Source organism: Artibeus jamaicensis, unplaced genomic scaffold (assembly GCF_021234435.1).
Source record: "Artibeus jamaicensis isolate MK-2021 breed Jamaican fruit bat unplaced genomic scaffold, CSHL_Jam_final contig_233, whole genome shotgun sequence".
In the NCBI taxonomy this organism is placed as follows: domain Eukaryota; kingdom Metazoa; phylum Chordata; class Mammalia; order Chiroptera; family Phyllostomidae; genus Artibeus; species Artibeus jamaicensis.
The window spans coordinates 39,345,814-39,371,694 of NW_026521486.1; the positions used below are offsets into that span (position 1 = coordinate 39,345,814).

Below are 25,881 nucleotides of genomic sequence, written 5' to 3' on the forward strand. Positions count from 1 at the left end.
GTTATTACATGAACCTGGGGGGTTTATGACTTTTGAACATACTCAAATAAAAATTAAGAAAATAATTCTAGAGAAAAGAATGACAGAGAATCAAACTCAGAAGTAAATCGTGAATAGAAAACCGGTGCTGTAATTCACATAAGTCACTTTTCTTCTTCTTTCTGTTAGTTTCTCCCCACGGAGTTTAATAGTAATTCTTAAAGTTGTTGATTAATTTTATAGGATATAATGTGAGGTATCAGTTTTCTGGGAGTTAAAACAATGCTTATATTAGTTATCCATTTCTTATGAAGGGCAACAAGTTTTTTGTTTTTGTTTTGTTTTGGTAAAGCTTTAAATTTCTTTCACTTCTTCAAAAATAAGGACGGCAACTGTTGCGGTCTTATTAGATTTGAAGAGAAAGTCAGTCACCCCTTAGCTATTTCTTCTTCTTGACAAGCCCGCTCTAATTCCAAGCAAGCGAAAGCGCTGCAGAGAAATGATCCAGCGTGGCCGGCCGGGCTTCTGTTGCTGCCGTGATGGCGATGGGCGCTCCAGCTGAAGCTGAGGGCGTTTTCAGACAATGTGGAGCGTAATGGAAAGGTTGCACTAACCGTGTGGGTAGTTCATAGCAGTCTGAGGATGGCCTTTCTCTATTCACCTAAAACTGAGTGGTGAACTCAGAAACGTCTACATTCCTTTTTGTGGTGACTTTGTTTAGTATTTTGGGAAAGGTGTCAGAAAGAAATGTGAAGACATGGACTAAGAGAGCCTGTACCCGGGAAACCCCCTGTAGTTCAGTTGTAAAATTCAGTGAGCCGATGGGCTGTCCAGGTGCTGGCACAAATGAACCAGGTAGGCCCTGCCCACAGAGCAAGGAGAAACAGGAGCAAATCACCCCAACAGAGTGACTGTGTGCTTCCAACACCGATGAAGAAAGGAGGGATGCTTGGAGGAGGCTGGATGCGGCGGCTGCAGAGAAGCAGTTGGACGAGCTTGAAGGAAGAGTTGGGAGGTTCCTGGGTGGTCCAGAGTAGGTGCAGAAGAAAAGCGGGAGGAGTGAGCAGAGGCAGGACAGTAGATCCCATGTTTGGGATATTTCTGGCCTCATAACAAGTGGCCAGAGGGCTAGAGAAATGAGGGTAGGGGTAGAGGAAGAGGCTTAAAAAGAAAATGTAAACTGAGGACAAATTGCAGCAGGTTTGCATTGCCCAAGTTATATTCCCCATCCCCAAAGAACAATGGAGACTTTTTAAAAAGATTTTTGAAAGTCTAAATAAAAATTAATAATGCTCATAGAAAATCAAGAAAATTCAGTGATACATAAAGAATATAAAAACATCCTTAGTTCCACTGCTTTGATATCGAACATTCCAGTTTGTTTTTCTGAGCAGATTTTTAAACACATACACTCACTAGCATAATGTATGGTCATTCTGCATCCTGTTTTGTTCCATTAAGCATAGGTTTCTTTCCCTGTGTTATTTCTATGTTATTTTAAACTTTCTGTAAGCTTCGTTCTGTCTGGCCCCAGAGGCACTTAATTAAAGCGTGGAAGTGACATGATGTACATCTGTGGGTTTTAGAAAAAATGAGTCAGACAAAAGGGAAAACAGATGGAGCAGGGTACACAATAAGCAAGTTCAGTGGCCCAGGTGTGGGAGGATGAGGTCCTTGCTGCAGCAGAGGGTCAGGGCAACGAAGACAGATTTCTGAGTGTCTGGTGACTGGATGTGGGGAGTGAGTCACGATCAACTCCTAGCTCGGATGAGTGGCAGATGGTGTACCATTATTGAACTATAAGGGAATAAAAGGAACGGCATATTTGAGGGGCAAAACCTACATTGGACTTAGATATTTCTGAAGTTGAGGAACAGCTGAAGATGTCTAAAACAAAAGTGGAATATTCTGGGGACGTTATAGTTTATTGGTTAAGGATGAGAGCTTTTGATTAAAAAGAAGAGTTCAAATCCCAGCTCCATCGCTTACCAGCTAGGGGACCTTGGACATGGCACCTTACCATCACTCTCCAGGCCTTGGTTTCCTAACATGTTAATGAAGTACTTAAGTGGCAGGCAGGAAGTAAAGTAGCAGTGTTTGAGGGGAGCGAGTAGAGCTGCTAATTAGGTTAGTTTTGTACTAGTGCATCTGTGGTACCCAAAGACAGCCATTGGAGATACTAACTAAGCAAGTGGACACATGCATCTGGAACTCTGGAAATAGGATAAGGATACAAGAGGGTGTGCATAAGGGCGTGATTAATATTGCCAGAATTAAGTATGTAGGAACAGAAAAAAGGCCAAGGACTGAGCCCTAGAAGCTCAAGCATAATCAAAGGAGGAACATAGCAAATTATCTGAGAAGAAAAAGAAGGAGAGAGAGTGGTGTTGTGAGAACCAGTGGGCTTGAGAGGGTATCGGCGAGCCTATGAGGACGGTCAGCATTTAGAATATGAAACTCCGTTCACCTGCAGACCGAGGCCTTCCTGGGACAGTGCAGCTACTAGCTCAGTGAGCCTGGGGAATCCCATTAAATTGAGTGAATTTATATGGAGGACAAAGCACCGCATGGAATCCAATGAGGAAATTAACAGTTGAGAAGGCAGATTAAGATGAATGAATGACCATTATTTAAGATATTATGAGGTGAAGTGGAAAGAAGAATTCGAAGATGGTTGAGAGGATGAATTCCCTGTTGTGAGCAAAACAGAAGTGAAGCAGAGAGTCTGGAACCCGGTGAGTGAGGCAGGAAGGGACCACAGCATAGAGGTGACTGAGGCTTGGTGCTTGGGAAGTGCCCACAGAGGCCAGTGCGATGTCCTCAAGGAATGGGACTTGGAGCTTGAGGACAGTGGAGAAGGTTAGCTCTTGTGATAACTTGTGACTATATCGCTGAGGGTCCAGGTCAACTATGGTGGGACCAGTCAGCGTCTTTCCAGAACTGCTTGGTGGCCTGGCACCCAGGAAAGAAGAGAAGCAAACTACAGTGGGAGTGAGCCAGAATCAGTGAGCCAGCAGTGCTAAAAGGACAAGGGCCTAATAGAATCAAGGATGGCTTTACATGATGTTGGCGTGACCAGGAGGTTTGAGAAAGCCAGGTGCACAGAGGTCACCATGCACACGGAGATCCAGCGTGGTGTGGCTGGGAGAGGAATGAAAAGGTCACATCTTGCAAATATAGTTGTATGTGGCTTACAAAAACCAAAAGAAAACAATGCATCATAACCTGGTGGTCACCAAGGCAGGCTCAAGAGCCAGACACTGTAGGTGTGAGTCCCAGCTCAGCCACTTACCAGCTGTGTGACCCTGAGCATGTCATTTAAACTCCTCTGTACCCAGTTTCCTCATCCATAAAATGGAGATAATAATCCCTACCTCATAACATTGTTACGAGGTGTAGATCATTGAATGGTTGTAAAGGACTTAGAACAGTGCCTTGAAACATAGTATGAGCTGTGTGTTTGTAAAATAAACATAAAATAAAATTTCTTCATGTGTAAGTCAAAATGAATAGACCCGTGAATGGAGATGTCCCTCAATAAACCCAGAATTCAACACATCCTGCCTGCTGAATATCCCGGGACTTTCTACCATTTCCGTTTTAAACTGAGGTTCTCTTTATGAGGTGCACAAAGAAAGTTTGGGTGCCTCTTCCTTTTTAACTTAATTTCCTATATTCTGCTTTTCTTGCTTCAGAACCATAGGTTACTACCACACAGGTTATTTCTTGTACTCACTTCTATGTGCAAGGTTTTAACTCCAGGGAATTATCATCAGAAATATTTATAAGTGGCCTAATTTCTTTGATGTTCTGCCTAGACTTGGGATAAGCTAATTCAGTTCTTGATTATGAGTATTTATTAAATTCTTCTTGGTGTCTGATCTTTCATTTCTGCAAAAACCCAAAGGACAGTTTAGTCTAATGTAATACGGGGTCTGAGAAGAGCAGAGTTCTCTCTTTGCTATCACTTACTTCCTGTCTGATCTTGTGAAAGGACCCACGTTGCCCTTGTCGATGGAAGCTGTATTTCCCCCTCCTCCCCAGTTCATCTCAAAGGGATGTAATTAAAACCTTCAGACTGAAAGCTCTCTCACACGCCCATTCTCCTGTTTTGAACTGAGTAAATAGTGTAGAGGACATGAGGTGGAGAAAGCATCAGTGCTGGGTCAAACGCAGGCTTAGACTTTGCTCTGAAAGCAAACCTGGTAATAAATTTCTTGCTGGTCACAAATCTTCCCTGAGAACATGTGACCTTATTTAGGGCATTATTCCATGATCTTCATTGCACACAAAGTCTGTGCTTTATTCCCTTACTTCCCATTTTCGTGTTTCTCACTTCCCGCAGAAGTTTTCTTAGTTAAAAGGCTGTATGTAACAGAGCAAGAACTTTGTTTTCACAGACCTGGATTTGAATCTGGGCTCAAGCACACACTTTAGCTGTATGACTTTTGAGCCTCGTTGAAGACTTTGATGTCTGGAAATGCATCAAAAATGGCATCAGAATTCTGATGCATTTCATGGATTGTGGTATGAAATCAAGGGTTTATTCCCTGAGTTGACTCATCTTGTTAGGAGAGAGCGGGCTTCAGGGGATGCAGAGATGCGGGCACCTATGCACAGCCGCAGCGAACTTCTCTACGGGTGAATGTAATTAACTGACAGCAGATTGGGGCAGGTCTTCAGGACCAAGGACCATTCAGTCTGGTCCTATAAAAAGCTGACAATTTATATACACATTGTTTTTTAACGTAAGTTCTCATAAAATATGTGGAAAAGGCTGTGATAACTTTTAGTAGATTTCATGCAATTCTTTTAGAAAAAATGCTTCCTGCTTCAAGTGAAATCATATGAGAACATGTATTGAAGAGTTGTATAGCCTAATTGAAAGAGATATAAAGCACAATACCAATATCAGGTCTATTTAAAAATAATGGAAGATTTTGTCCCTGAAGCATCTTTTGGGAAACCGTAATGGTTCATTACCATTTATAAAATTCTTTCTAAAACATCTGCTCCCCCACTTGATGATTTTGAGGCACGTGGCAGGGTGTATGGCACCACGCTTCTGAAGAACGCCTCACTGGCTCCCCAGACGCCCGTCCAGCTAATGAGGTCTGTGAGCTGCAGTGGGCGGGAGCTCTTCGTCCTGGCTCCTGCCATATGGAAGAGTGTGTCAAAGGTCTGAAGAGAGCTGCAGGTGCCGGTGACGTCTGCAAATAAGGAGGCAGAACTGACACTGCAGCACATTCATGAGCCAGCAGGTACGGTGACTGATAGTGAGACTGGACCCAGACTGAGTGACGATGGAGCAGGTCTCCACGAAAGGTTGCTGGGGGCGTGGAAGTCCACAGTGGTAGCCTGGTAGTCAGTAAGCAGGGGAAAGTCAGAGGGAGGCCGAGAAGAGTACATTGGGTCATCTATTACTGCAAGAGGAATGCATCTTGCTTTTTTGATTCTGGTACTTCAGGTATACTCTAATATATTTTTGTTTGAGGCAATAACACTCTGAGAATCAGCTTTCGATATACAAGTATATATTTGCAGGTGAAAAAGCCCAATCCTTCTATCAGTTAGAGGGATATCAAAAGTAAGATGCTTTTAGAGTAAGATTATGTATCATTGACTTGAAGAGTCAAGCCTGTGTATTAGCTCCCAATAGAATCAAATAGAATTATTTATTAAATCAATATTGTATAACCATATTTTCTTCCAAAGAATCACAAGAATAAATCACAAGATTTCTTAGTAAAGTGCTAAACATAAATAGGCATTATATACTTTTGAAATGGCAAATAGTAAGAACCAGTACTATATAACTTTATCCAACTTTCTATATTTAAAAAAATCAGGCTATAGCCACAATGTATCAACTACATATTTTAAGACTGCTTTGTCCATTATTTAAGCTAAAGTCTGAAAGAGTAATAAAAGACCCATGCATGCCGCAGGATCATATATGTCTCCCTAAATATACTTGTAGATGAATTTTAGTAACTAAACTAATGCTTCAAGTAACTAAAATTTTTAAAGTTGTAAGCTGTAGTATTATCACATCAAATATGACTGAATTTTTATACCTGATAATTATTGTTAAAGTGCTGAGCGGTCTGCTTTAAGTAGAATTTTTGGTTGAAAAAATAATTACTGTATAAATTAAAATGTATAGTAGGTAACACATTCCATTTTTAAATGAATAGTTGGTATTTTGTTAGTCTGTTCACTTGTAGGCACAACGCAATCTAGCAGTCTACGACTAGACTAAATGCAGTCTTGTTTTTTTGTTGCAAAGAAGGGTTAGAGTGGGAGCCAACTGTTAGTGAGTAGATACTTAAAATCAGGTATGGCCGGTAAGAATCTGATTCAGTTACCTTCTAACTGTGTGACCTTGGACAATTTTCCAGGCCCCTTTGAGCCTGGGGATTTTGTTTCATTGTGCATGTGTGCTGCCTGTAAAATAAGAATAGTAACAGTGCCCTGACCACTGTGGCTCAGTTGGTTGGACATTGTCCTGCAAAGCGAACAGTCACTAGTTCGACTCCTGGGCGGGCACATGCCTGGGCTGTGGGTTCAGTCCCTGGGGGTTCAGGGCACGTGCGAGAAACTACCAATCAAAGTTTCTCTCTCCCATCAATGTTTCTCTCCCTCTCTTTCTCCTTCCCTTCTATCTAAACGTAGATAAAAATAAAATCTTTTAAAAAAGAATAATAATGGTACCTGTTTTATAAAGGTATTGTAAGGATTAGACCATTTATGTGAAATACTTGTGATAGTGTCTGGCACCCAGCAGTCAGTGCATGAGTGTTAGTTGTTCCCGTTACAGCGAGACTATTATTGCTGTTAGGGTCCACTTAAAAGAAGCCTCCTGAGCCTGTGATTTTCTGGCCTCAGCCGCAAAATCCTTGGGAACTTTTCACAGACCTCCAAGTGAGTGATTAAACTGTGTCAGCAAACTTACTTTTGCTTATCTTCGTGTTGGTTTTGGCAAGGTCAGGGACCTCACGTTAGAAGACCATCTGTGTGGAAGGAATATAGCTTTTGCTAATAACTGCTGGCATCCCCTTTGACTTTTGCAAAATATGTCCAGGATACCCACAATTTGCCACGTTCAGCTAAAATATGACTTGCAGTCAGCAAAAGATTGTTTCTTACAAGCATCCTAAGATCCGCCGTAGGATGTGGAAGACCTCAGGGGTGACTTCACGGCATGGCAACAATAGACAGTATGACTTTTGGGTTAATGAATTCTGACTCATACAAGAGACATTACTGTATTCTAGCACAAATTCTGCAGGGTCGTTTTCTTTAAAGATATTTGTCAGAACTAGAATCAAAACACATGAAAGTGTATGAATCAAAAAGATACATCGGTAGTAGTATTAAAATGAAACTGGGAGCTTGAAAAAGAACAGACTACTACCAAGAACACGGATGTATCTCAGGATGCATTTCGATAAATGAAAGAAGCGAGACTCTGAAGGCACGTGCTGTGTGGTCCCATTCACACCGCCTCTGGCCCAGGCCCAGGCAGCAGCTTCCCGGGCCGGTCTGCCGAGAGGAGCGGCACTGACTTCCGAGAGCCCTGGGAGGAGCTCGGTGGGAGCGCACATGGTACCTGGGTCGTGGTGGCGGTGACGTGGTCATGAGCCTTTGGCAAAGCTAAAACTTGACACCAAAAGGGCGAGTTTTTCTATTATTTGTACATTTCATCTCAATAAATCTGGCTTGAAAACACAAAATCAACATAAATAATTCATAGCATTGATTAGGTCAGTATATCCTGTATGTAGAATAACATATTACTTCATCTTCCCCTGAAATGTTGATAGATTTCTTATGTATTTACTGTGTATTTGTGTCCACTTATTAACAGTTTCAGTCCCGTTTTTAGTTCAGTAATCATTTTACTTTCTAGAGAGAAGTAAATAATATAAGTAATAATTGTTTAAAAATTACTTGAAAGTTTTTTAAAGTTCATGGGATATATATGCTGCTTCTGTTTCACAGTGTTTGTTTTTTGCATTAATCCGGATGCTACAAGATAACATCGATAACACTCGACCTCACTTAAACAATATGACTTCTGTTGGCTGCACCTCTGTGGTTATGGAACCACCGCTCATAGCACTGAAGCCGGCATAGGTCCCCTCACTCACATGGAGCAGCAGAGAGAGAGGCTCTTTTTCTGTGGTTCTTCCTTTAAAAACAGGGAGCCTGTTTTTCTTTCCTTTTTTTTAATAAAAAAGATCTATCTATTTATTTATTTATTTATTTATTTATTTATTTATTTATAGACAGAGGAGAAGGGAGGGAGAAAGAGAGGGGGAGAAATATCAGTGTGTGGTTGCTTCTTGCATGCCCCCTACTGGGGACCTGGCCTGCAACCCAGGCATGTGCCCTGACTGGGAATCAAACCAGCGATGCTTTGATTCACAGGCCAGCACTCAATCCACTGAGCTACACCAGGCAGGGCAAGCCTCCTTTTCCAAAGCTGCCAGTGCATACTTCCTCATGTCCCCTTGGCTCCTGAACCAATTGCTCTGTACCCATCATTGTTACACCACTCAGGGTCTCCCTTTTGATTTGGGAATGAGGTTAGTTTCCCTAAAGGAAAGGCTACATAGTAGCGGGATAATACACTAACCAAATCTGGATACCATTAAGAAATGGGGGGAGCCGTGGCTGGGTGGCTCAGTTGGTTACAATGTCATCCTGTACACCAAAAGGTCACAGGTTTGATCCCAGTTAGGACACAGATCTAATTTGCAGTTTTGATCCCTGGTTGGGGCACATAAGGGAGACAACCACAACCTATCAATGTTTCTCTCTTTCTCTCTCTCCCTTCTTCTTTCTCTAAAATTGATAAACACATCCTCAGGTGGGGATTTAAAAAAAATATCTTTAATAAAGAAATGGTGGGGCAGCAGGGGGAGGGCACCAGGCAGGTAATAATACTAGTGCTTTACCCTGAATCCATTAAGTTAAACTAAAACCTTGACTAATTGGGGAATTTGCTGACTGCATAGTTGTTGTGTCAGTATTTCTGAGACCACCAATTATTTAAACAATATTAGGTTACTGTACCTGCTCATCTCAGCTGGAAGAAGTGACTTGGTCATTTTCTGCAGCAGAACGGATGCTGCGTGTAAAGCATAAAGAGGCTGACATATGTGTTGAGTACAGGGAAACATTCTTTTTATAGTTGAAAATGTAACAGTTACACAGATGAGACCCTGGTTTGAAATATACTTTGGCACTAGGGTTATTACTAAACCCTTATTATACTTTTATACTCTCCTAGAGTGAAAAAGGATATTTCAGCAAAGTAAGTAGGTAGAAATTTCTAAGCAAAAAGATGCCTTGGCATAAAATATAAAATGCACCTTAATAGGACCAAGCCCAAGGGCTTTAGATAGTTAAAGAAGGCTCCATAGGCAAGGGATGGAAATGCATCAGGCTGTTGAAAGAAAAGTAAGTCTTAAACTCCTAGAGAGATACAGCAAGAGCACGTGCCAGGCAGTGAGGACAAAAAAAAAAAAAAAAAAAAAAAAAAAAAAAGGCTTGAAATGGCAGGGATGTGTTTGGATAAAGGGGGATAGAACAGTGTTTCTGGAGGAAAGGGTCTCAAGAGGAGACAGTGAGAAAGAAGTTTGAGGAAGTGATGAGGCTTGAACAACCCAGAATGGTATACGGAATCTAGATTTTATCCCGTCTTTGAGGGGAATACTGTGGAAGGCTTCTCTTTCTATGGAAAGCAGGATTATCTGGGCAAAGCAGAGTTTTAGAAAGATTCCTCACACAGCAGTAGACAAGGTGGGTTAGAGCCAAAAAAAAAAAAAAAGTGAAATCAGAGCATTTGGCAACTATTAATTGGCCTGGGCTTGAGGTACGGTAGGAGCAAAACAGGGCAGCGGTGATGAGAACCTAAAGGATGGACGCTAAAGATGTAAAACTGTCATGAGAGGGGTGGGTCGCTGAGTGGATTTAGTGAGGGAACTAAGTTTAAAGTAATTCAGGGTGCCAAAGACATAACTGGAAAGAGATGGGACCATTGCCAGGATGATAAAGTTTGGGGTGGTGGCAGGGTAGACATTTTCCAGAAATAGTGAGTTTCATTTTATGTTGATACCATGTCAAAGTGGTAACAGATGTCCCATAGTAGTTAGTTGGGTGAAACTGTTAAAATTTCATTGTGTGCCCATGTGTCATTGAAGCATTTTAGTAGATACAAGAGACAGGACAGTTAACCAAGAAAAATTGTTCCTATCCTCGTGGAACTAGGAAGGTTCTACAAATATATTTAAGTGTTAAGTAAACATATACTGAAGAAATAATGAAGTGTGGATTTAATTTTAAAATATGGGTAGAAGGAGGTTGGGGGGCATAGATGAAACGAGATGAACAATGAGTTGACAATGGTTGAATCTCAGCATTGGACACATGGAGGTTCATTTTACTTTTTTTTTTTCCTACTTTTATGTATGATTGAAATTTTCCACAATAAAATGTTGTGGGGTTTTTGGGCAAAGGCAAAAGTTTTGCCCATAGAGCTGATAATTAGAGATGATGTTTGAGAGAGTGATGGAATCCTGTCCAAAAGAGTAGCCCAAGAGAGGTAGGGGAAAAAGAGAAAAGTATAGTCTCTGAGAACTGGAAAAGATTAAAGATGTTTCAAGGAAAAGATGGATGAGCATTATTACTGACTGCTACAAAGGTCAAAGAAGAAGTTACAACTTAAAGAAGCTGTTACAGATTATATCCAGCAAATCACTTACTTCTAATTTTGTTCCTTTCTGGTTGGATGTTCCTTGATGGCTAAAAGGAATTAGGTACCTTGAGGAGCTTGAGAAAACAGTTTTAATCAATCCATTTGATGAGGTGTTTACTATTTGAGAAGTATCATCCAAGCTTTATTTCCTAATAAGTGAATATCTATTCTATTTGTAGGAGACAAATGAGCAAAAACTTCACAACATAGCCAATGAACTCTTGCTTACGGAAAGAGCTTACGTCAACCGACTTGACCTCTTAGATCAGGTAATGTTTTCCTTTTCAAAATTGCTTTAACTTTTAGCACTATACATTACTTCAACTTCATAATTAAGGTCTTTTGAAACTATAAAGAAGGCCCTGTCCGCTTCGGACCAGTGACAGGAGAAGTGTAACATTTTCAACTTTGCCAGTGAATTCACCAGGTATACAGGGTGTATACTTAATATGGAACAGGCTAAGGGACTCTCGGTACAAGTCACAAGTGCCTTTGTCTGTGTATCTCAGCCCTAAACCATTCATTGTGGTTCTGTACGCCACGTTACTATTACAATCTAAATAAGAGTTTGGCGATTCTGGTGTGACACTAATGTGAATACATTGCCTACCCTGTCTGGCCCATTTGCTCTCAGCCCTGTGTGCATCGTGTGGGTTGCTGCAGGGCCAGAAGGGGTTGGAGAGTTCCCTTGCTCAGGCTTCTGTGAAACGTCTTTTATGGTGCTTGGTGTTGCACAGTCCATATTTGTTGATTATATGAGTCTACTTCATCGCATTTTGTACTTTTATCATGGGAGAGCCTTCGGTATCATTTCAAAAGCACATTAGCAAAGAAAGGGTTTTTTCCAATAGTTCTCTTTTTTAAATTTTTTAAAATAGAATTTATTGGGGTGACATTGGTTAATAAAATTATATAGGTTTCAGGTATATACTTCTATAATATGTCATCTGCATATTGCATTGTGTGTTCACCACCCCAAGTCCAGTCTCCTTCCATCTCCATTTATCCCGCTGTATCCACTTCTACCTACCCCCACCCCCCGTCACTGTGGTAATCACCATACTGTTGTCAGTGTCTATGTGGTGGGTTTTTTTCCTTAATCCCTTCACCTTTTTCACCCAGTCCCCAAGCCCCCACCCCTTTGACACCTGTCAGTCTGTTCTCCATATCTATGAGTCTGAGTCCATGTCTGTTTTGTTCACTCGTTAGATTCAGCATATAAGTGAAATCATATAGTACTTGTCTTTCTCTGACTGGCTTATCTCATTTAACATAATACTCTTCAGGTCCACCCCAGCTGTCACAAAGGGTAAGATACTAACCGCCCCCCCCCCATTTTTTATGGCAGAGTAGTGTTCCATTGTGTAAATGTACTACTGATTTTTTATCCACTCATCTGTTGATGCTTCCTTATCTTGGCTATGACAAATAATGCTCCAATAAACACATGGGTGCATATATTCTTTTGAATCAGTGTTTTGGATTTCTTTGCATGTATTCTCAGAAGTGGAATTGCTCAGTCATAAGACAGTTCCTTTTTTATTTTTTTGAGGTGTCTCCATGCTGTTTTCCACAGTGACTGCCCCAGTCTGCATTCCCACCAACAGTGCACGAGGGCTCCCTTTTCTCCACTTCCTCGTCAGCATTTGTTGTCTGTTGATTTACTGGTGGTGGCCATTCTGACAGGTGTGAGGTGGTACCTCATGGTGGTTTTCATTCGCGCCTCTCTGATGACCAGTGTCATTGAGCGTCTTTTCTGTGTCTGTTGGCCATTGGTTCATCTTCTTTTCCCATTTTTTAATTGGATAGTTTATTTTTTTGGTGTTGAATCTTGTAAGTTTTTAAATAACTGTTGGGTATTAACACTTGTCAGATGTATCATTAGCAGATAGGTTCTCCCATTCGGTGTGTTGACTTTTCATTTTGTTGATGATTTCCTTGGCTATGCAAAAACTTTTTATAGTTTAATATGGTACCATTTTTTTATTTTTCTTGTGTTTCTCTTGCCTGAGGAGATATATCAGAAAAAAATATTGCTATAAGAAATGTTTAAAATTTTACTGTCTATGTTTTTAGGATTTTTAAGGTTTTGAGTCTAACAGTTAAGTCTTTTATCCATTTTGACCTTATTTTTTCATATGTTATTAGAAGGTGGTCTAGTTTCACTCTTCGTACTCATATTTGTCCAATTTCCCCAACACCATTTATTAAATAGACTGTCTTTACCCCATTGTATGTTCTTGACTCTTTTGTCAGTATTGACCATAAAGATGTAGGTTTATTTCTGGGCTCTCTATTCTCTTCCATTGGTTTATATATGCCAGTACCATGCTGTTTTGATTACTATGGTCTTACAGTATAGTTTGATATCAGGTAGTGTGATTCCTCCAACTTTGTTCTTCATTCACAAAGTTGCTGTGGCCATTCAAAGTTTTTTGTGGATTGATATAAATGTTTGGAATATTTGTTCTAGTTCTGTGAAAATGTTTCTAAATATATCATTAGAGCAACTAAGGTCCCTTAATCCTGTTTCAGTGATAAAAAAATACGATAGCTGGTAGATAGCCTGCTAAAACAGGCTTCTTTATAAGAGAGAGTTGCCATGTTTGAGTGTTAGTTGTAAGAATTGTCCCACTTCTGTCATTGGAACACTACAAGAGCGGTTGTCCTAGGCACACTCCCTGTCATTAATTCCTAGAGTAAGCTGTGTCCCTGTTATGGTGAGCCTTAAGGGACCGAATTAAAGCTGTGTTTTTTGAAATAATGAGTTTGTCACTCAAATATTCATTTTCCAAAGAATTCCTCCGTAAGTCAATCAATTTCTGTTGAGTTTGTGTCTTTGAAACAACTTTCTCCTCATGGGGATCACAGAGCTGAAACATTTAGGTCTTACCGTGGTGGAGAAGTGTCTGTTCTTCTGTTGAACTGTGTCCCTCCACCTGCCTCACCTTTTTCAGCCACATTAGTTTATTCAGCTATTGTTGCTGACCTTAGAGAACTTTAGAGTCTTAATACTTTAATGTCCTATCTACTGAAGTCTCTAAGGATATAATTTTTTGTTCTTTTGGTCTCCCAAGAAAATGCGGTGGAGGTGGATTTAGAAAATTAACAACCATCTAGACATTATGAAGGAACAGACTTCCTTCTGCCTACATGTAGTAGAATGCAAGAGGTATAGTAGCCCTAGTGGAGAACAGCTAAGACTGCAAATTCTTTTTTATCATCTTTAAGATACCAGTTAGTGCCCTGGCTGGTGTGGCTCAGTGGATTGGGTGCCAGCCTGCAAACCAAAGGGTTGCCAGTTCAATTCTCAGTCCGGGCATGTGCCTGGATTGCAGACTGAGTGCCTGGTGGGGTCCCACAAGAGGCAACCACACATTGGTGTTTCTCTACCTTTCCCTCTCCCTCCCTTCCCCCTCTCTAAAAATAAATGAATAAGATCTTTTTTTTTTTAAAGATACCAGTTACTATGTGCAGGATAGGAGAAGATCTTTTTATACTCATACCAGTGTTTTAACTTAGGTATTATTTTTTACTAACGAGCAGGAACACATTGGAGAACTGAAATATTCTTTTGTTCACCCACTGACCAGCTCTTTATCAAGCACTTTTTCTACTGTGGAAACTAAATCATGATGCGCTCCCTCCCCAAGGAGTATACAGTTTTAATAGAAAAAAAGTAGGTTTGTTCCAACAAATGACAGTAATGACACGATGTAGTAAATGACATATCCGTCATTCAAAACATAAACAGAAGTGGGGCCGTACCACAATTATTTTGTGCATGCAAACTTTTAAAATCTAACTCCACCTGTGGATTGGAAAGATGAGTCCTGTTGACCTCAGCTGGAAATTCTCCAGCTCAGAAAAGGTTAACATGCCACAGAAAGAGGCGTAGCCTTGGTTAGGGTCAAAGTTTCCTAATCCAAATCCCTGGTTCTTCTTAATCAAAGCACACGCTCACTCTTATAGTTCAAAAATGACTGTTTCTTGAACCATGAATGTTTTCATTTATTCAACAAGATCGCATTAAAGATCCCACTATGTGCCTAGCACAATGCCAGGTGGTAAGCCAATAGACTTGAAGTAATGTTTGCTTTATTCTCTTATTCAGGTATTTTATTGCAAACTGTTAGAAGAGGCAAATCGAGGCTCATTTCCAGCAGAGATGGTGAATAAAATCTTTTCTAATATTTCATCAATAAATGCCTTCCATAGTAAATTCCTATTGCCAGAGCTGGAGAAAAGAATGCAAGAATGGTAAGAGGAAGAGAGAGCAAATGATACCTGACAGTCATATAGATGCTGTGCTATTCAGCTTTTAAGTTGAAATACTAATGTCACACAGAGCTGTAGGCAAACATTTGTGGTAAATTTTTATGTGATAGACCAATAATAGAAGTTGCATGTTTTTAATTTCAATTGAAAATAATTTCATCTCTGCTGTTCAAACTATTTTGACTAGTGAAGATGAGATGTTATGGGTGATGTGGAGCTTCAAGATTTTCTCAGCTCCCTCTTTACTGTATCATTCCTAACCTTCATTTGTCTGCCTGCCTTCATTCTCTACCAATCTCACAGCAGGGTTGATCCAGTAAAGCACAGAGTGTGTGTAGAAAAGTGACGACTTCATCTGAAGTTCTGTTAATTCCCTCATTCTATAAGAAATCTTCATGGCTTGTTTCTATATTTTATACAGGGAAACTACCCCTAGAATTGGTGATATCCTTCAGAAATTGGCACCATTCCTGAAGATGTATGGAGAATATGTGAAGGGGTTTGATAACGCAATGGAATTAGTTAAAAACATGACAGAGCGTATTCCCCAGTTCAAATCAGTAGTTGAAGAAATTCAGGTAATATGACTCTTTTATTCAAGGCCCTGCACCGATTTTTTCTACAAATCATAGTCTTCTAGATTTAAAATGTAGATTGCAATAGCTGTCCAAGACACCTAGCCAAATTCCATTCCACTCTGAATGGTGCAGAAGTCATCTCTGCAGAACTAAAATATGTATTGAGCATATGCCATGTGTTGAATGGTGAAATCTCCATTTGCTTTGGAGATCAGAAAAGGGTTTTTGACAACGCAGGGTGCACATATGTTACAGAGTGGATTCCCCTTCAGTCCTGTGCCTCTCCTGCTTTCTTTCAGAGGTTGAGATGTCGGAATGAATATAGAGCATGAGTGCTGTAGATCCTGGCATCTCGGAGACCAACATCATTATGTTGGATTTTTTTGTTGCTCTATTTCTATGTTCTGATTTTTTAAATTTTTATTATACATGGATAATAGTACCATAGTAATTTCTATTTGATTCTCTAATAAAAATTGTTAATAACTATTCTTGGCTAAAATTTAAGTATTTGAAAAGAGTTCTTTAGATCACATAAGGTTCTGGGGGGATTCTCTAGCTCGGCTGCCCTGGTTCGTCGGTCTTCCTTCTCTGTTTTTGCCCACGAGATAATACATTTGAGGAGCTTCACGTGGAGCTTGTTGCACAATAAGTGCTCACTACACAATGGCGATGATGGTGGTCATCATTTTACCAAATCTGAAATCCGTCTCCACAATGTCTGTCTCCTCCACATCATGTGGAAGGGATGGGGCTCTGAAGGGAGCGATGGACCGAGAATCCACTAAGTTAGTTTAGAATCCTGGTCTGCCACTTGACAGTCATTTGACCTTAGAAAACTCTCCCAACTCTTCTCAGCCATGGTTTCTTTATGTACAAATTTTGGGATCACTAATACTTTCCTGGATGTAGGTATGTTAGAGAAAATTAAATGAGATAACCAAACTTATTAATATTTATTAAGCAAAGCCATTAATTAGCCCTCAGCTTCCATGCTAATTTCAGGCTTCTTTTCCTTTCTTTGGTCTACAATAATAACTTCCAAACTAGTTTCCCCACACTTCCTAAAGCCGTATTACAGTAGGTTGATTTTAATAGATCTCTAATGATATTACTCCTGTGCGTGAAAATATGCATTAGGTGAAACAGTAATGAACACAGTCGGCATTATCACCCCAGACTCCACTGTTTCTTCTTCACCCTTCTTCCTTACAAATGCGTTACTTGCCAACAAAACTCAATTGTTCTCTTTTACTGAACACGTTTCATGCCCCACTGTCTTGGGCCTGGTCTCCAAGGTCACTTAGTCTTCACTCACTTTCCTTCCCACCCAAAGCCTGCCCTCATTCAAGTTTATGTTAAATGCTCCTTTATCTGTGAAGCCTTTGGATTCTTGTTCACTTGAAATGCAAACATCATGTCTTAATACAGCCTTTATACCCTGCAGTGTCTTAATCATGATATGAGTTTAATAAACATGTTACAATTCATGCTTTAATATGAACAAAGACATTTTGTAAGTCATGTTTTCCCTCTATTATGTTAACAGTTTATTGAAAACAAATGCTATAGACTCAGTTTCTCTGGGGTGAGGGTAGGGGTAGGATCTATTTAGGGACTTTTGTTTCTAGTGGAAAAGAATGCCATGACCTAATGAAAAATTAAAATTTTCTGACAGATGAGAAAAAGAATGATCACATCTTGTCATTCTTTTTTAAGTTCAAAGGAAATGACATTTGTGGTTGATTTATTATGAAATAGTTTTTGCTAAGTCTAAAGTCATTTAATAAAGTTGTTCTTAGTGAAGCTCATCAAATATAAAGTGGGGGGCAAAGTAGGTTTACAACTGTGAGCAGAAGAAACAGTTTATTCTTGTATTGATATTATTATTCATTTATTGTATTATTTTCCACACAAACAACTGCAAGCCCACTTTTGGCATAGCCTGTCAGTGCTTCTTGTGAAAATCTGTGATGATTTAACAGTGTGACCTCACACTCCCTTGGAGTGGCTAATTGAAGTGGCTGCCAGCAATCTGGGATGTTCTTGCTTATAATTCTTGATTTCCCCTTCTGTTCTTGTACTAGGTTGTTAGTCCTCAAGCTGAAATGGAAGAATCTGGGATGTTTTTAAATGCCCATGCCCAGTCCCTAACTTCAAAGACTGTAGTTTCATAGATGGGGATGGGGTTCAAAATTTGTATTATTACTCGCACTCTAGATACATCTAATGCAGACATGATACACAGACCATACTTTGTAGGGAGATTCTGCCCTTGATGAGAGCTCTGTACAATGGTGGGCTTTTAGATTAGCTACCCTAATTCTCAAATCTTTCTTTGTAAACTCAATTACAGAAACAGAAGATCTGTGGGAACTTGACTTTGCAGCATCACATGCTGGAACCTGTTCAGCGGATTCCCCGATATGAGATGCTCCTTAAGGATTACCTGCGGAAGTTGCCCCCTGATTCTCCCGACTGGAATGATGCTAAAAGTAAATGCTTTCCCTGCTCTTTTCCCTGGTGGGGTAATTTGGTGGCCAGGCTGCCTTGTGATAACAAAGCAAGATAGGTCTCATAGCCACTTCAGTAAAATACCGGTGACAGAGAAGAACCTCCCTGGAAATTGTTATCAGCACCTCAATTAGGCAAGCACTTCAGAGCAACAGAAATCACTTTTCTCATGCTGGTTGCATGTTAACTGTTAAGTCTGAAACATAAAACTATAGTCTTAGAAACATCGGACTAGCAGTGCACAGTGACCTCACAGGGAGAATCTGCCCTTCGGAATGACCAGTGCTGCTGGGTGCCTAGACGGGTTGATGCACGCACACCAAGAAAGTTCAGACAGGGCTATGGGAAAATCCCCTGCGCAGAGTTGGCTTTGAAGAGAAAATGAAGTCGTTTAGTGCCAGTTATCGTTTCCCCTGGGAAAACTTTATTCTGCTCGTTGTCTTTTATTTTACAGACTTACCATTTATATCTTTTAGATGATAAAGACTCTTTTTTAAGACTCGAGAGTCTCAATACTAATTGTACTTTCTCATGTACTTTTAACAAAATTATTAGCTGTGAAAAGAATGAAAGTTAAGAAATAGAAATGGGTTAGTATTCAGTAAGTAGTAAAAATACTGGTGTGCAGTCTTAAAGCATCACTGCTTCCCCTAATAATGTCTTGTCTTCTGCTATAAGCGAACCTTGATCAGAGATGAGGAACACAAAACACCTTCGGTCCTGGGGCCCGGGTAGCGTTTCGAACACGGGCCATCTCTGACTTGGTTTGCCCACCGTCCAAGTGAGTCAGTGACCACGGGAACATCTCTTCTCCCCCTTTCCCCCCTTCAACTTTCCTGACTTGATTTCTTCCACTTTTTATTCCAGCTCCACTGGCCACTCATTGGCCTGAGTGCTTGGTGTTAGTGGCAGAAGTAGTGGTTGGGTCAGAGGTGGGACCCCCACTGGGCTCCTCCCACAAGGCCCTGCGCAGCGTCCCGGCCTGTCCTGTTTTGTTTCCCTGAACCGCGAACCCTGTAGAGAACACACAGAAGTGCCCGAGTCGGCATAGTGCTCCAAAATGTGCGTCCGAGTCTTTGAATATAGAAGAAACTGAATTTTTATTTACAGTTTAGAGAACTAGTTTCTTCTATATTCAAAGACTTTGACTTTCTCTAAGGTGCTAATGTCAAAAATAACAAAGTTGGCAACATGCTAGTGTACTTTATCACTTTTTTAATTTCCTATTGCCACTTACACTAAAATTCTAAGGTCATAGAGGGACACCTAAAAGTAGGTAAAGTGACAGAAGTACATTTTGTTCAGCAGTGGAACAAAGAACAGACAAAAATTGGTGCAGAGGTGATAAGGTGGCTGTAACAGAATTAACCCGACCGGCACTCATAAGATAGAAAAAAAAGTAAGAGAGGGGGGCTTCATTTAGGGGTGAGAGCGTTCCCTGGGTCCAGCCGGCAGGAGGCCTCAGCTTTCACAGCTTCGCCAGTGGTCCAGGAGCCCCTACCTCCCTCATTCCAGGAGTTACCTTTCCTGTGTCTTGCCGCCACCCACCCAGTAACAAATCCCTCCATCTGCATTGGTGTCAGAAGATTCTCTTTCATCTGGCTGAGGCTGGAGCCGTGGCTGTTTTTCCCAAAGAAAGGTGGTTAAGCTTGGTGGTTACATTGCTCATAAAAATGAATAAAATAATGCTACTGACATGCTATAGGAATTTGGGCCAGAAGTCTTAGGTTCACATGTGACCCTTTCGTCTCCTACTTGTGTGACCGTATACAAGGCACATCACTCTCCAGTTCTTTCGTCTGACAAATGGAGCTAATATACTTCCCATTCTGGGTTGTAGAAGAAATAATTGACCTAATATCTATGAAAGCACTGAGCTGAGCGCCTTGTCCCAAGCTAGTATACATGGTGTTTGTCAATTTTGAAAGTTTCATTATGGATTAAATATGCCTGCAAGCCTAATCATTGTATTTGATTTTTTATGAGGAAATGCCCTCCAAGTTCCAAGTATTGATGTGGTTACAAGTGTACTTTTGAAAGTATGAAGTTTATGAGTAGACATTGCCCCTGCTTTTATTGTGTATCTCTGGTCTCAGATTTCTGCCACTTTTTCTCTCTTCTCAATTTCTTCTTATTGTAATGAGAAGTGTGTTATTCAGCTATCTAGCAGCATAGTAAGGACAACATATATTTATTTTCTTTTCTTTTCCCCCATTTAGAATCACTTGAAATTATATCTACAGCAGCAAGCCATTCTAATAGTGCAATAAGAAAAATGGTAAGTATGTTTCAGAGAAGATAGTAATATTCTAGTTAGATAATTGTCAATAATATAGCCTAATATTATCTACAGGTTTGGATCAAAATGAATTGATACAGATAGACAAAAAAAATGTTTGCAACCTATTTGGTGTTTTCTGTAATAATCTTCTCTTCTCCCAGGTTTTAATTTCCTCATAACTGGCATTGTATGCCAGAGTTTAGGCTTAGTTACAGTCACTTCTGAGTTCTTCATATTTTAGCCAACCAAGGTTGAAGGTTGCTGTGTCATTAAAGCCACCAAGGTGAAACCTCCTCATATGTGATCTTGCTGTGTTTTGTTTTAATTTCCCAGGAGAACCTAAAGAAACTCTTAGAGATTTATGAAATGTTGGGAGAAGAAGAAGACATTGTAAACCCTTCAAACGAACTAATAAAAGAAGGACAGATCCTTAAACTAGCTGCTCGGAACACCTCAGCACAAGAACGCTACCTTTTCTTAGTGAGTATTGCAGTGTGAGCAAGTCACACAAGAGTAATTTATGAGCATTGTTAGGTGTGTCCTGGGTAAGTAGGGTGCTCTCCGTGTGGCTAACTGGGTGCAGTCCCCACGGCCAGCATTCCACAAAAAGAACAGATGTCCTTAGTAACTATCTCATGTTCTTTCAAGACACAAATCTTTCTTTGAAGTATTTTTCTATGTATTTGCCATGTGTAATTGACTTCAGTAACACATGCAGAAGACAGTTTAACCTTTCCCCGAAGATGTTAGCTGTCAGTGTGTGTGCAGGCTATGATGTGCTTTCTGGAATCCTCCTTTTCTTATTGCAGATTTTCTCTTTCATGCTTACAGGCTGAAAGGTACCATTCCCTGGGTATTAATTGGGTCAACACACTATTCCTTAACGACAGTTCTCTCCTTAATCATCTCTCACCACTATGTCTGATCTTTTTAGTATGAAGTACAGAAGCAACGTTGGAAAACTTGTGCTTAGAATAACAATGTGTAAAGCACATAAGTTTGCTACATAGGTCCCTTTCACTGCAGTCAGTCCCTGTCCCTTCCTTCACTTCTTAGAAATGACAATTAGTCTAAGGTTTTTATCTCAAATGCAAGAGTTCTTCCTGGGGTGTCCAGGCTATTTATTTTTAGTCACTGGTAATTCCAGTCTCTTTTCTTATCCAATGATATAATGAAAATCATACTAATAGCTAACATTGAGTAACAATAAGCCAACACTGAGTAATAGCTCAGTAAATATTAGCCATTATTAGGATTATTGATTATAGACAAAGAAACAGAGAAACATTGGAAAAGAGGCTGCCCAGTAACTGGCACACAATTCCAGCCTCGGGGTGTTGCTCACATCTGACTTGACTGCTGCAAAGCAGTCACCTCACCACTCTAATATGAGTTGTCATCAGGGGCTTAGAAGTTTCTGTTGTGTGGTTACAGCTTCCCTTAAAAGGGGGATTTGTAGAAACTAATTGTCACGCAGAGGAGTGTCCTCATTTTTGAAAAAGAACATATGGTCACCATATGACCCAGCATTTCTACTGCAAGTTAGTATAACTCAAGAAAATTGGAAACATGTATCTACTCAAAACTTGTATGTGAATGTTCATAGCAAAATTATGCATGCCAGCCAAAAAGCGGAAACAACCTGAATGTTCATGAGTTTATGACTGGCAATCAAGTTGTGGTATGCCCATGCAGGGCACTATGATGTGCCAGTAAAAAGGAATAAACTACGCTCCCTGCCCGGTGGCTCAGGTGGTTGGAGTGTGCTCTCCTGAACCAAAATTGTTGCAGGCTCGATCCCCCGTCAGAGGCACATACCTAGGTGGCAGGTTCCATCCTCGATCAGGGCATGTACGGGAGGTAACCAGTCAGCGTCTCTCTCTCTCTCTCTTTCTCTCTCTCTCTCATCAGTAAGCATATCCTTGGGTGAGGTGGTTGAGGTGTGTGGGCTCTGCACAGGTAGGTTTCAAATGAAAGGTGTGCTGGCAGGTGAGTCATTTACTGTCTCTGGGAATTGGGTGACCCTGAGAGGGGCCATTCATCCAGTGTCAGCAAGGTCCCAAAAAGTCAAAAACACAGATTAAGAAGACATACAGCCCTGGCTGATGTGGCTCAGTAGATTGAGTGCTGGCCTGTGAACCAAACAATCACTGGTTCAATTCCCAGTCAGGGCACATGCCTGGGTTGCAGGCCAGGTCCCCAGTAAGGGGTGTGTGAGAGGCAACCACACACTGATGTTTCTCTCCCTCTCTTTCTCCTTTCCCCTCTTTCCAAAAATAAGTAAAATCTAAAAAAAAGACATACATAATACATTCTTTGGGGGGAAATGCCTAAGTCCATGTCTTCCCATTGTTGTTGCCCTGCCTTTAGGTGCTTAGGTCATTTTCTGCCCCCTCTTCCGCATTAGTGTTATAGTTTCTACAGGTGAACTTTTAACCAATTTAATCAACCAGTTTAATTTCCACACTGGAGAATCGTTCTGGAAGTAGTTTCAGGTTGCACACCTTGATGGAGACCCAAAGGAAGCAGCCAGTAGGAGGATAGGTGGCAAGAGCCTTGGGGGGAAATACAGCAGCAGTAACTTGGGGGCAAGGACCCATCTCGTTCCAGTCGTCAGAAGCTCTCAAACATCTCACGATGCCGTTGCCTGCCGGGAGAATAAAGTCACAGAGCAGGAATTTTAGGAAAGCCACATTCATTTTTGGCAGACCATCTCAGAAGCATTTCCTGTAGTGTTCACTCTGCTAACTACCCCCCTCTAATGCTGTGCTCGTCTCAGACTCTCTCCTCCGACCGGCACATTTTATCCCCATAGAGCATCTTCGTTTTTTCATCCGCAGAAACTTCAGAAGTACCATTTTTATTTCCCTTTCTCTCTAGATAGAACATGAGGGCTAGTTTTCTGTTTCCTAGTCTGGGGATATTACATTTGTCTGAAAATCCAAATTATGTTTAGAATCCACTTTTGGCTTTCAAGTCTTCATGTGTTTGCAAATTTGCTTGCCTCCACACCATTTTTTAAAAATATGTCGGTAGCAGGGTGTTCTGTTAAGTGAATAAGCATGCTGGACATCTGAAAGTTAGAAAACCCCCAGCAGATTACCCTGTAGAATGGCCCAAAGGTGTTTTATGCTTGACCCTTTGGAGATCTATTTCTTACTTCCTTGTAGCTTGACAGGTTTAGATTTTTTTTTCCTTTGAATACAGACCTGGCTCTGGCAATTGCTCCGACAATGGACTTTTACCTTCAAAAACAAACTCCAGTGAGACACCAAATTGAATTATTTCATTCAAATAAATATATTTTAAGAAACCTCAAATCCATCATGGAGGAACACTAGAGATCAAGAGCGACAGACTTCCCTGCACTTTGAAGGAAGCTGAGAGTTGCCTCTAGGTTTTGGCACAGCCCAGCACTTCCAGAGCTTGTCTCGCCAGCCCAGGGTTGCTTTGTCAGCATCTACTTCCGAGCTCTGCGCGTGGAGTAAATGGAACCTCCTACACCGAAAAGGAAAATGGATCTACTAGGAGTTACAGTTGCTCTAACTTCCTTTTTTAGTACCAGAGGAAACCCAGCGAGGCGACCGTGGCTTTCGCCACAAGAACAAGGTTCACAGAGGGAGCAGGACTAGCTACCTAATTCCTTTATGCATATGCCATCTACTTCTGTGTACGCAGTATTTTATGTCCTTCAAGAGCTCTCACCTTTGCCAACAGGAAGAAGAAAAGGGGTACTTATTACTAGCATTAGATTCTGACCTATACATTAAAAAGTGAATATATAGTTAATGACAGTTTGGAACGTGAAGTTCCACTTAGGAAGAAGATGACAGGGGAAATGTAACCCTGAAAGCATGAAAGGGAAAGAGAAATGTATCATTTATTATAAGATTGTCTCTCACCTTGTATGAGCATAACTACAAAAAGTGAGTGCTGCCCTAGCCAGTGTGGCTTGGTTGGAACACAGCCCCTTAAGCAAGTTTACCAGTTTGATTACTGGTTAGGACATGTGCCTAGGTTGTGTGTTCAGTCCTTGGTCTGGGAGCATACAAGAGGCAACCAATCTATGTTTCTCTGTTACATTGGTGTTTGTCTCTCTCTTTCTCTCCCTCTTCCCACCCTACCTTCCCTCTCTGAAAGCAATGAAAAAATGTTCTTGGGTGAAGATTAAAAAAACAAACAAACAACAAATGCTGAGAACTTCCATATTCACTTGTGTTTCCATAAAATAACAAGACTTTGCTGACCTTTATAAAATGAACTTGAGTACAAATATCAGATAACTCAGAAATTTTATGCCAGAACATCTCATTTGTCACTCAGTTTGCAGGAAAAATTGGTGGTTATTGCACTCTTTAGAGTGTGAGGCCTGTCCCCTTGGGTGGTAGTGTGGCAGCTGGTCCTGAACCACCCACAGCCTTGACCGAAGGCCCACACAAGAGGGCCGTGATAAACAAGAGAAAGCGATGTTAACACGGACAGGTAGCAGGCAAGCTGTTGCCTTAATCAGCACGCGATGGTGCTGAGAACCTTTCAGTGCACTTTCAAATCTCTAAGTCCTAACTACTACAATTTTGAGGCTCTGATTGCTGTAGTTCAAATACTGCAGACATGTTAGTGTTCATTTCTAGAAAGGTAAATGTGAAATGTGCTGTTGAGATACATCTGATAGAATGTACTTGTGTCCTTTTGTTTCTACATTATCCACTTGTGGAAATGAAATTTCTGACACTGGTTACAGGAAGTTGCAAAATAAGGTATGAGGAACAGCTGGTGAGAAGTTTGCTTTCAGAATGAGTGCAGTACACGATATCCTGAAAACCTGTTGAAATGTCTTTAAATATCCATCACCATTTCTTGTCTTTCTGGCCCTGCGGAGCCAAACAGAGGACCTGGCAGAACAAGACATTTCTCCTCATTTAATTCTGTCAACAGCCTGTAACTGTTACAGATAAAGATCCTGAGTCGTGCGAGGTTACATTGTGAATAGGAGCTAAGTCCCCAGTTGCTCTGGTCTTTGAAAAACATATGTGACCCTGGAAACAATAAATATGAAGGAGGAATGTAAGTGTGGACCTTATTTAGGAGTCTGCCTATGAATTAACCCAAATATTTAGACCCTTTCATCCCTTTTGCATGTTTTATTACATTCAAAAGGATTAAATGCCCTCCCCAAATCATTGCTTGGGTCTGATAAGCTGGAGCTGCTAATTGTTGCCTAGGAATGAGGCATTACACAAAATTTGATTCAGGTTCAAGATAAAGTTTTTCATTTTGAAGGTAAATCTTATAAAGCTCTGGCTGAGTAGCTAATTTGGTTGGAGCATTGTCCTTATGTGCCAAGGTTATGGGTTCAGTTCCTGGTCAGGGTACATACAAGAATCAACCAAAGAATTATATAGTAAATGGGGCAACAATTCAGTGTTTCTCTCTTCCTTTCTCTCTCCCTCTAAAACCAATAAGTAAAAATTTTAAAGGAGATTTTA

At 40.7% G+C, this 25,881-nt stretch overlaps 1 protein-coding gene across 2 annotated transcripts in view; it reads left to right on the forward strand.

Annotated features, from left to right (window-relative positions):
* The window catches only part of FGD4 (FYVE, RhoGEF and PH domain containing 4), a 217,521-nt gene that overhangs the window by 172,158 nt on the left and 19,482 nt on the right, over positions 1-25,881 (forward strand). For both annotated transcript variants that reach the window (XM_053661567.1, XM_053661568.1), the window contains 6 exons: positions 10,924-11,013; positions 14,859-15,004; positions 15,444-15,600; positions 17,957-18,095; positions 20,334-20,392; positions 20,729-20,875. In XM_053661567.1, the coding sequence (XP_053517542.1) occupies positions 10,924-11,013; positions 14,859-15,004; positions 15,444-15,600; positions 17,957-18,095; positions 20,334-20,392; positions 20,729-20,875 (738 nt within the window). The remainder of the gene's footprint in view (positions 1-10,923; positions 11,014-14,858; positions 15,005-15,443; positions 15,601-17,956; positions 18,096-20,333; positions 20,393-20,728; positions 20,876-25,881) is intronic.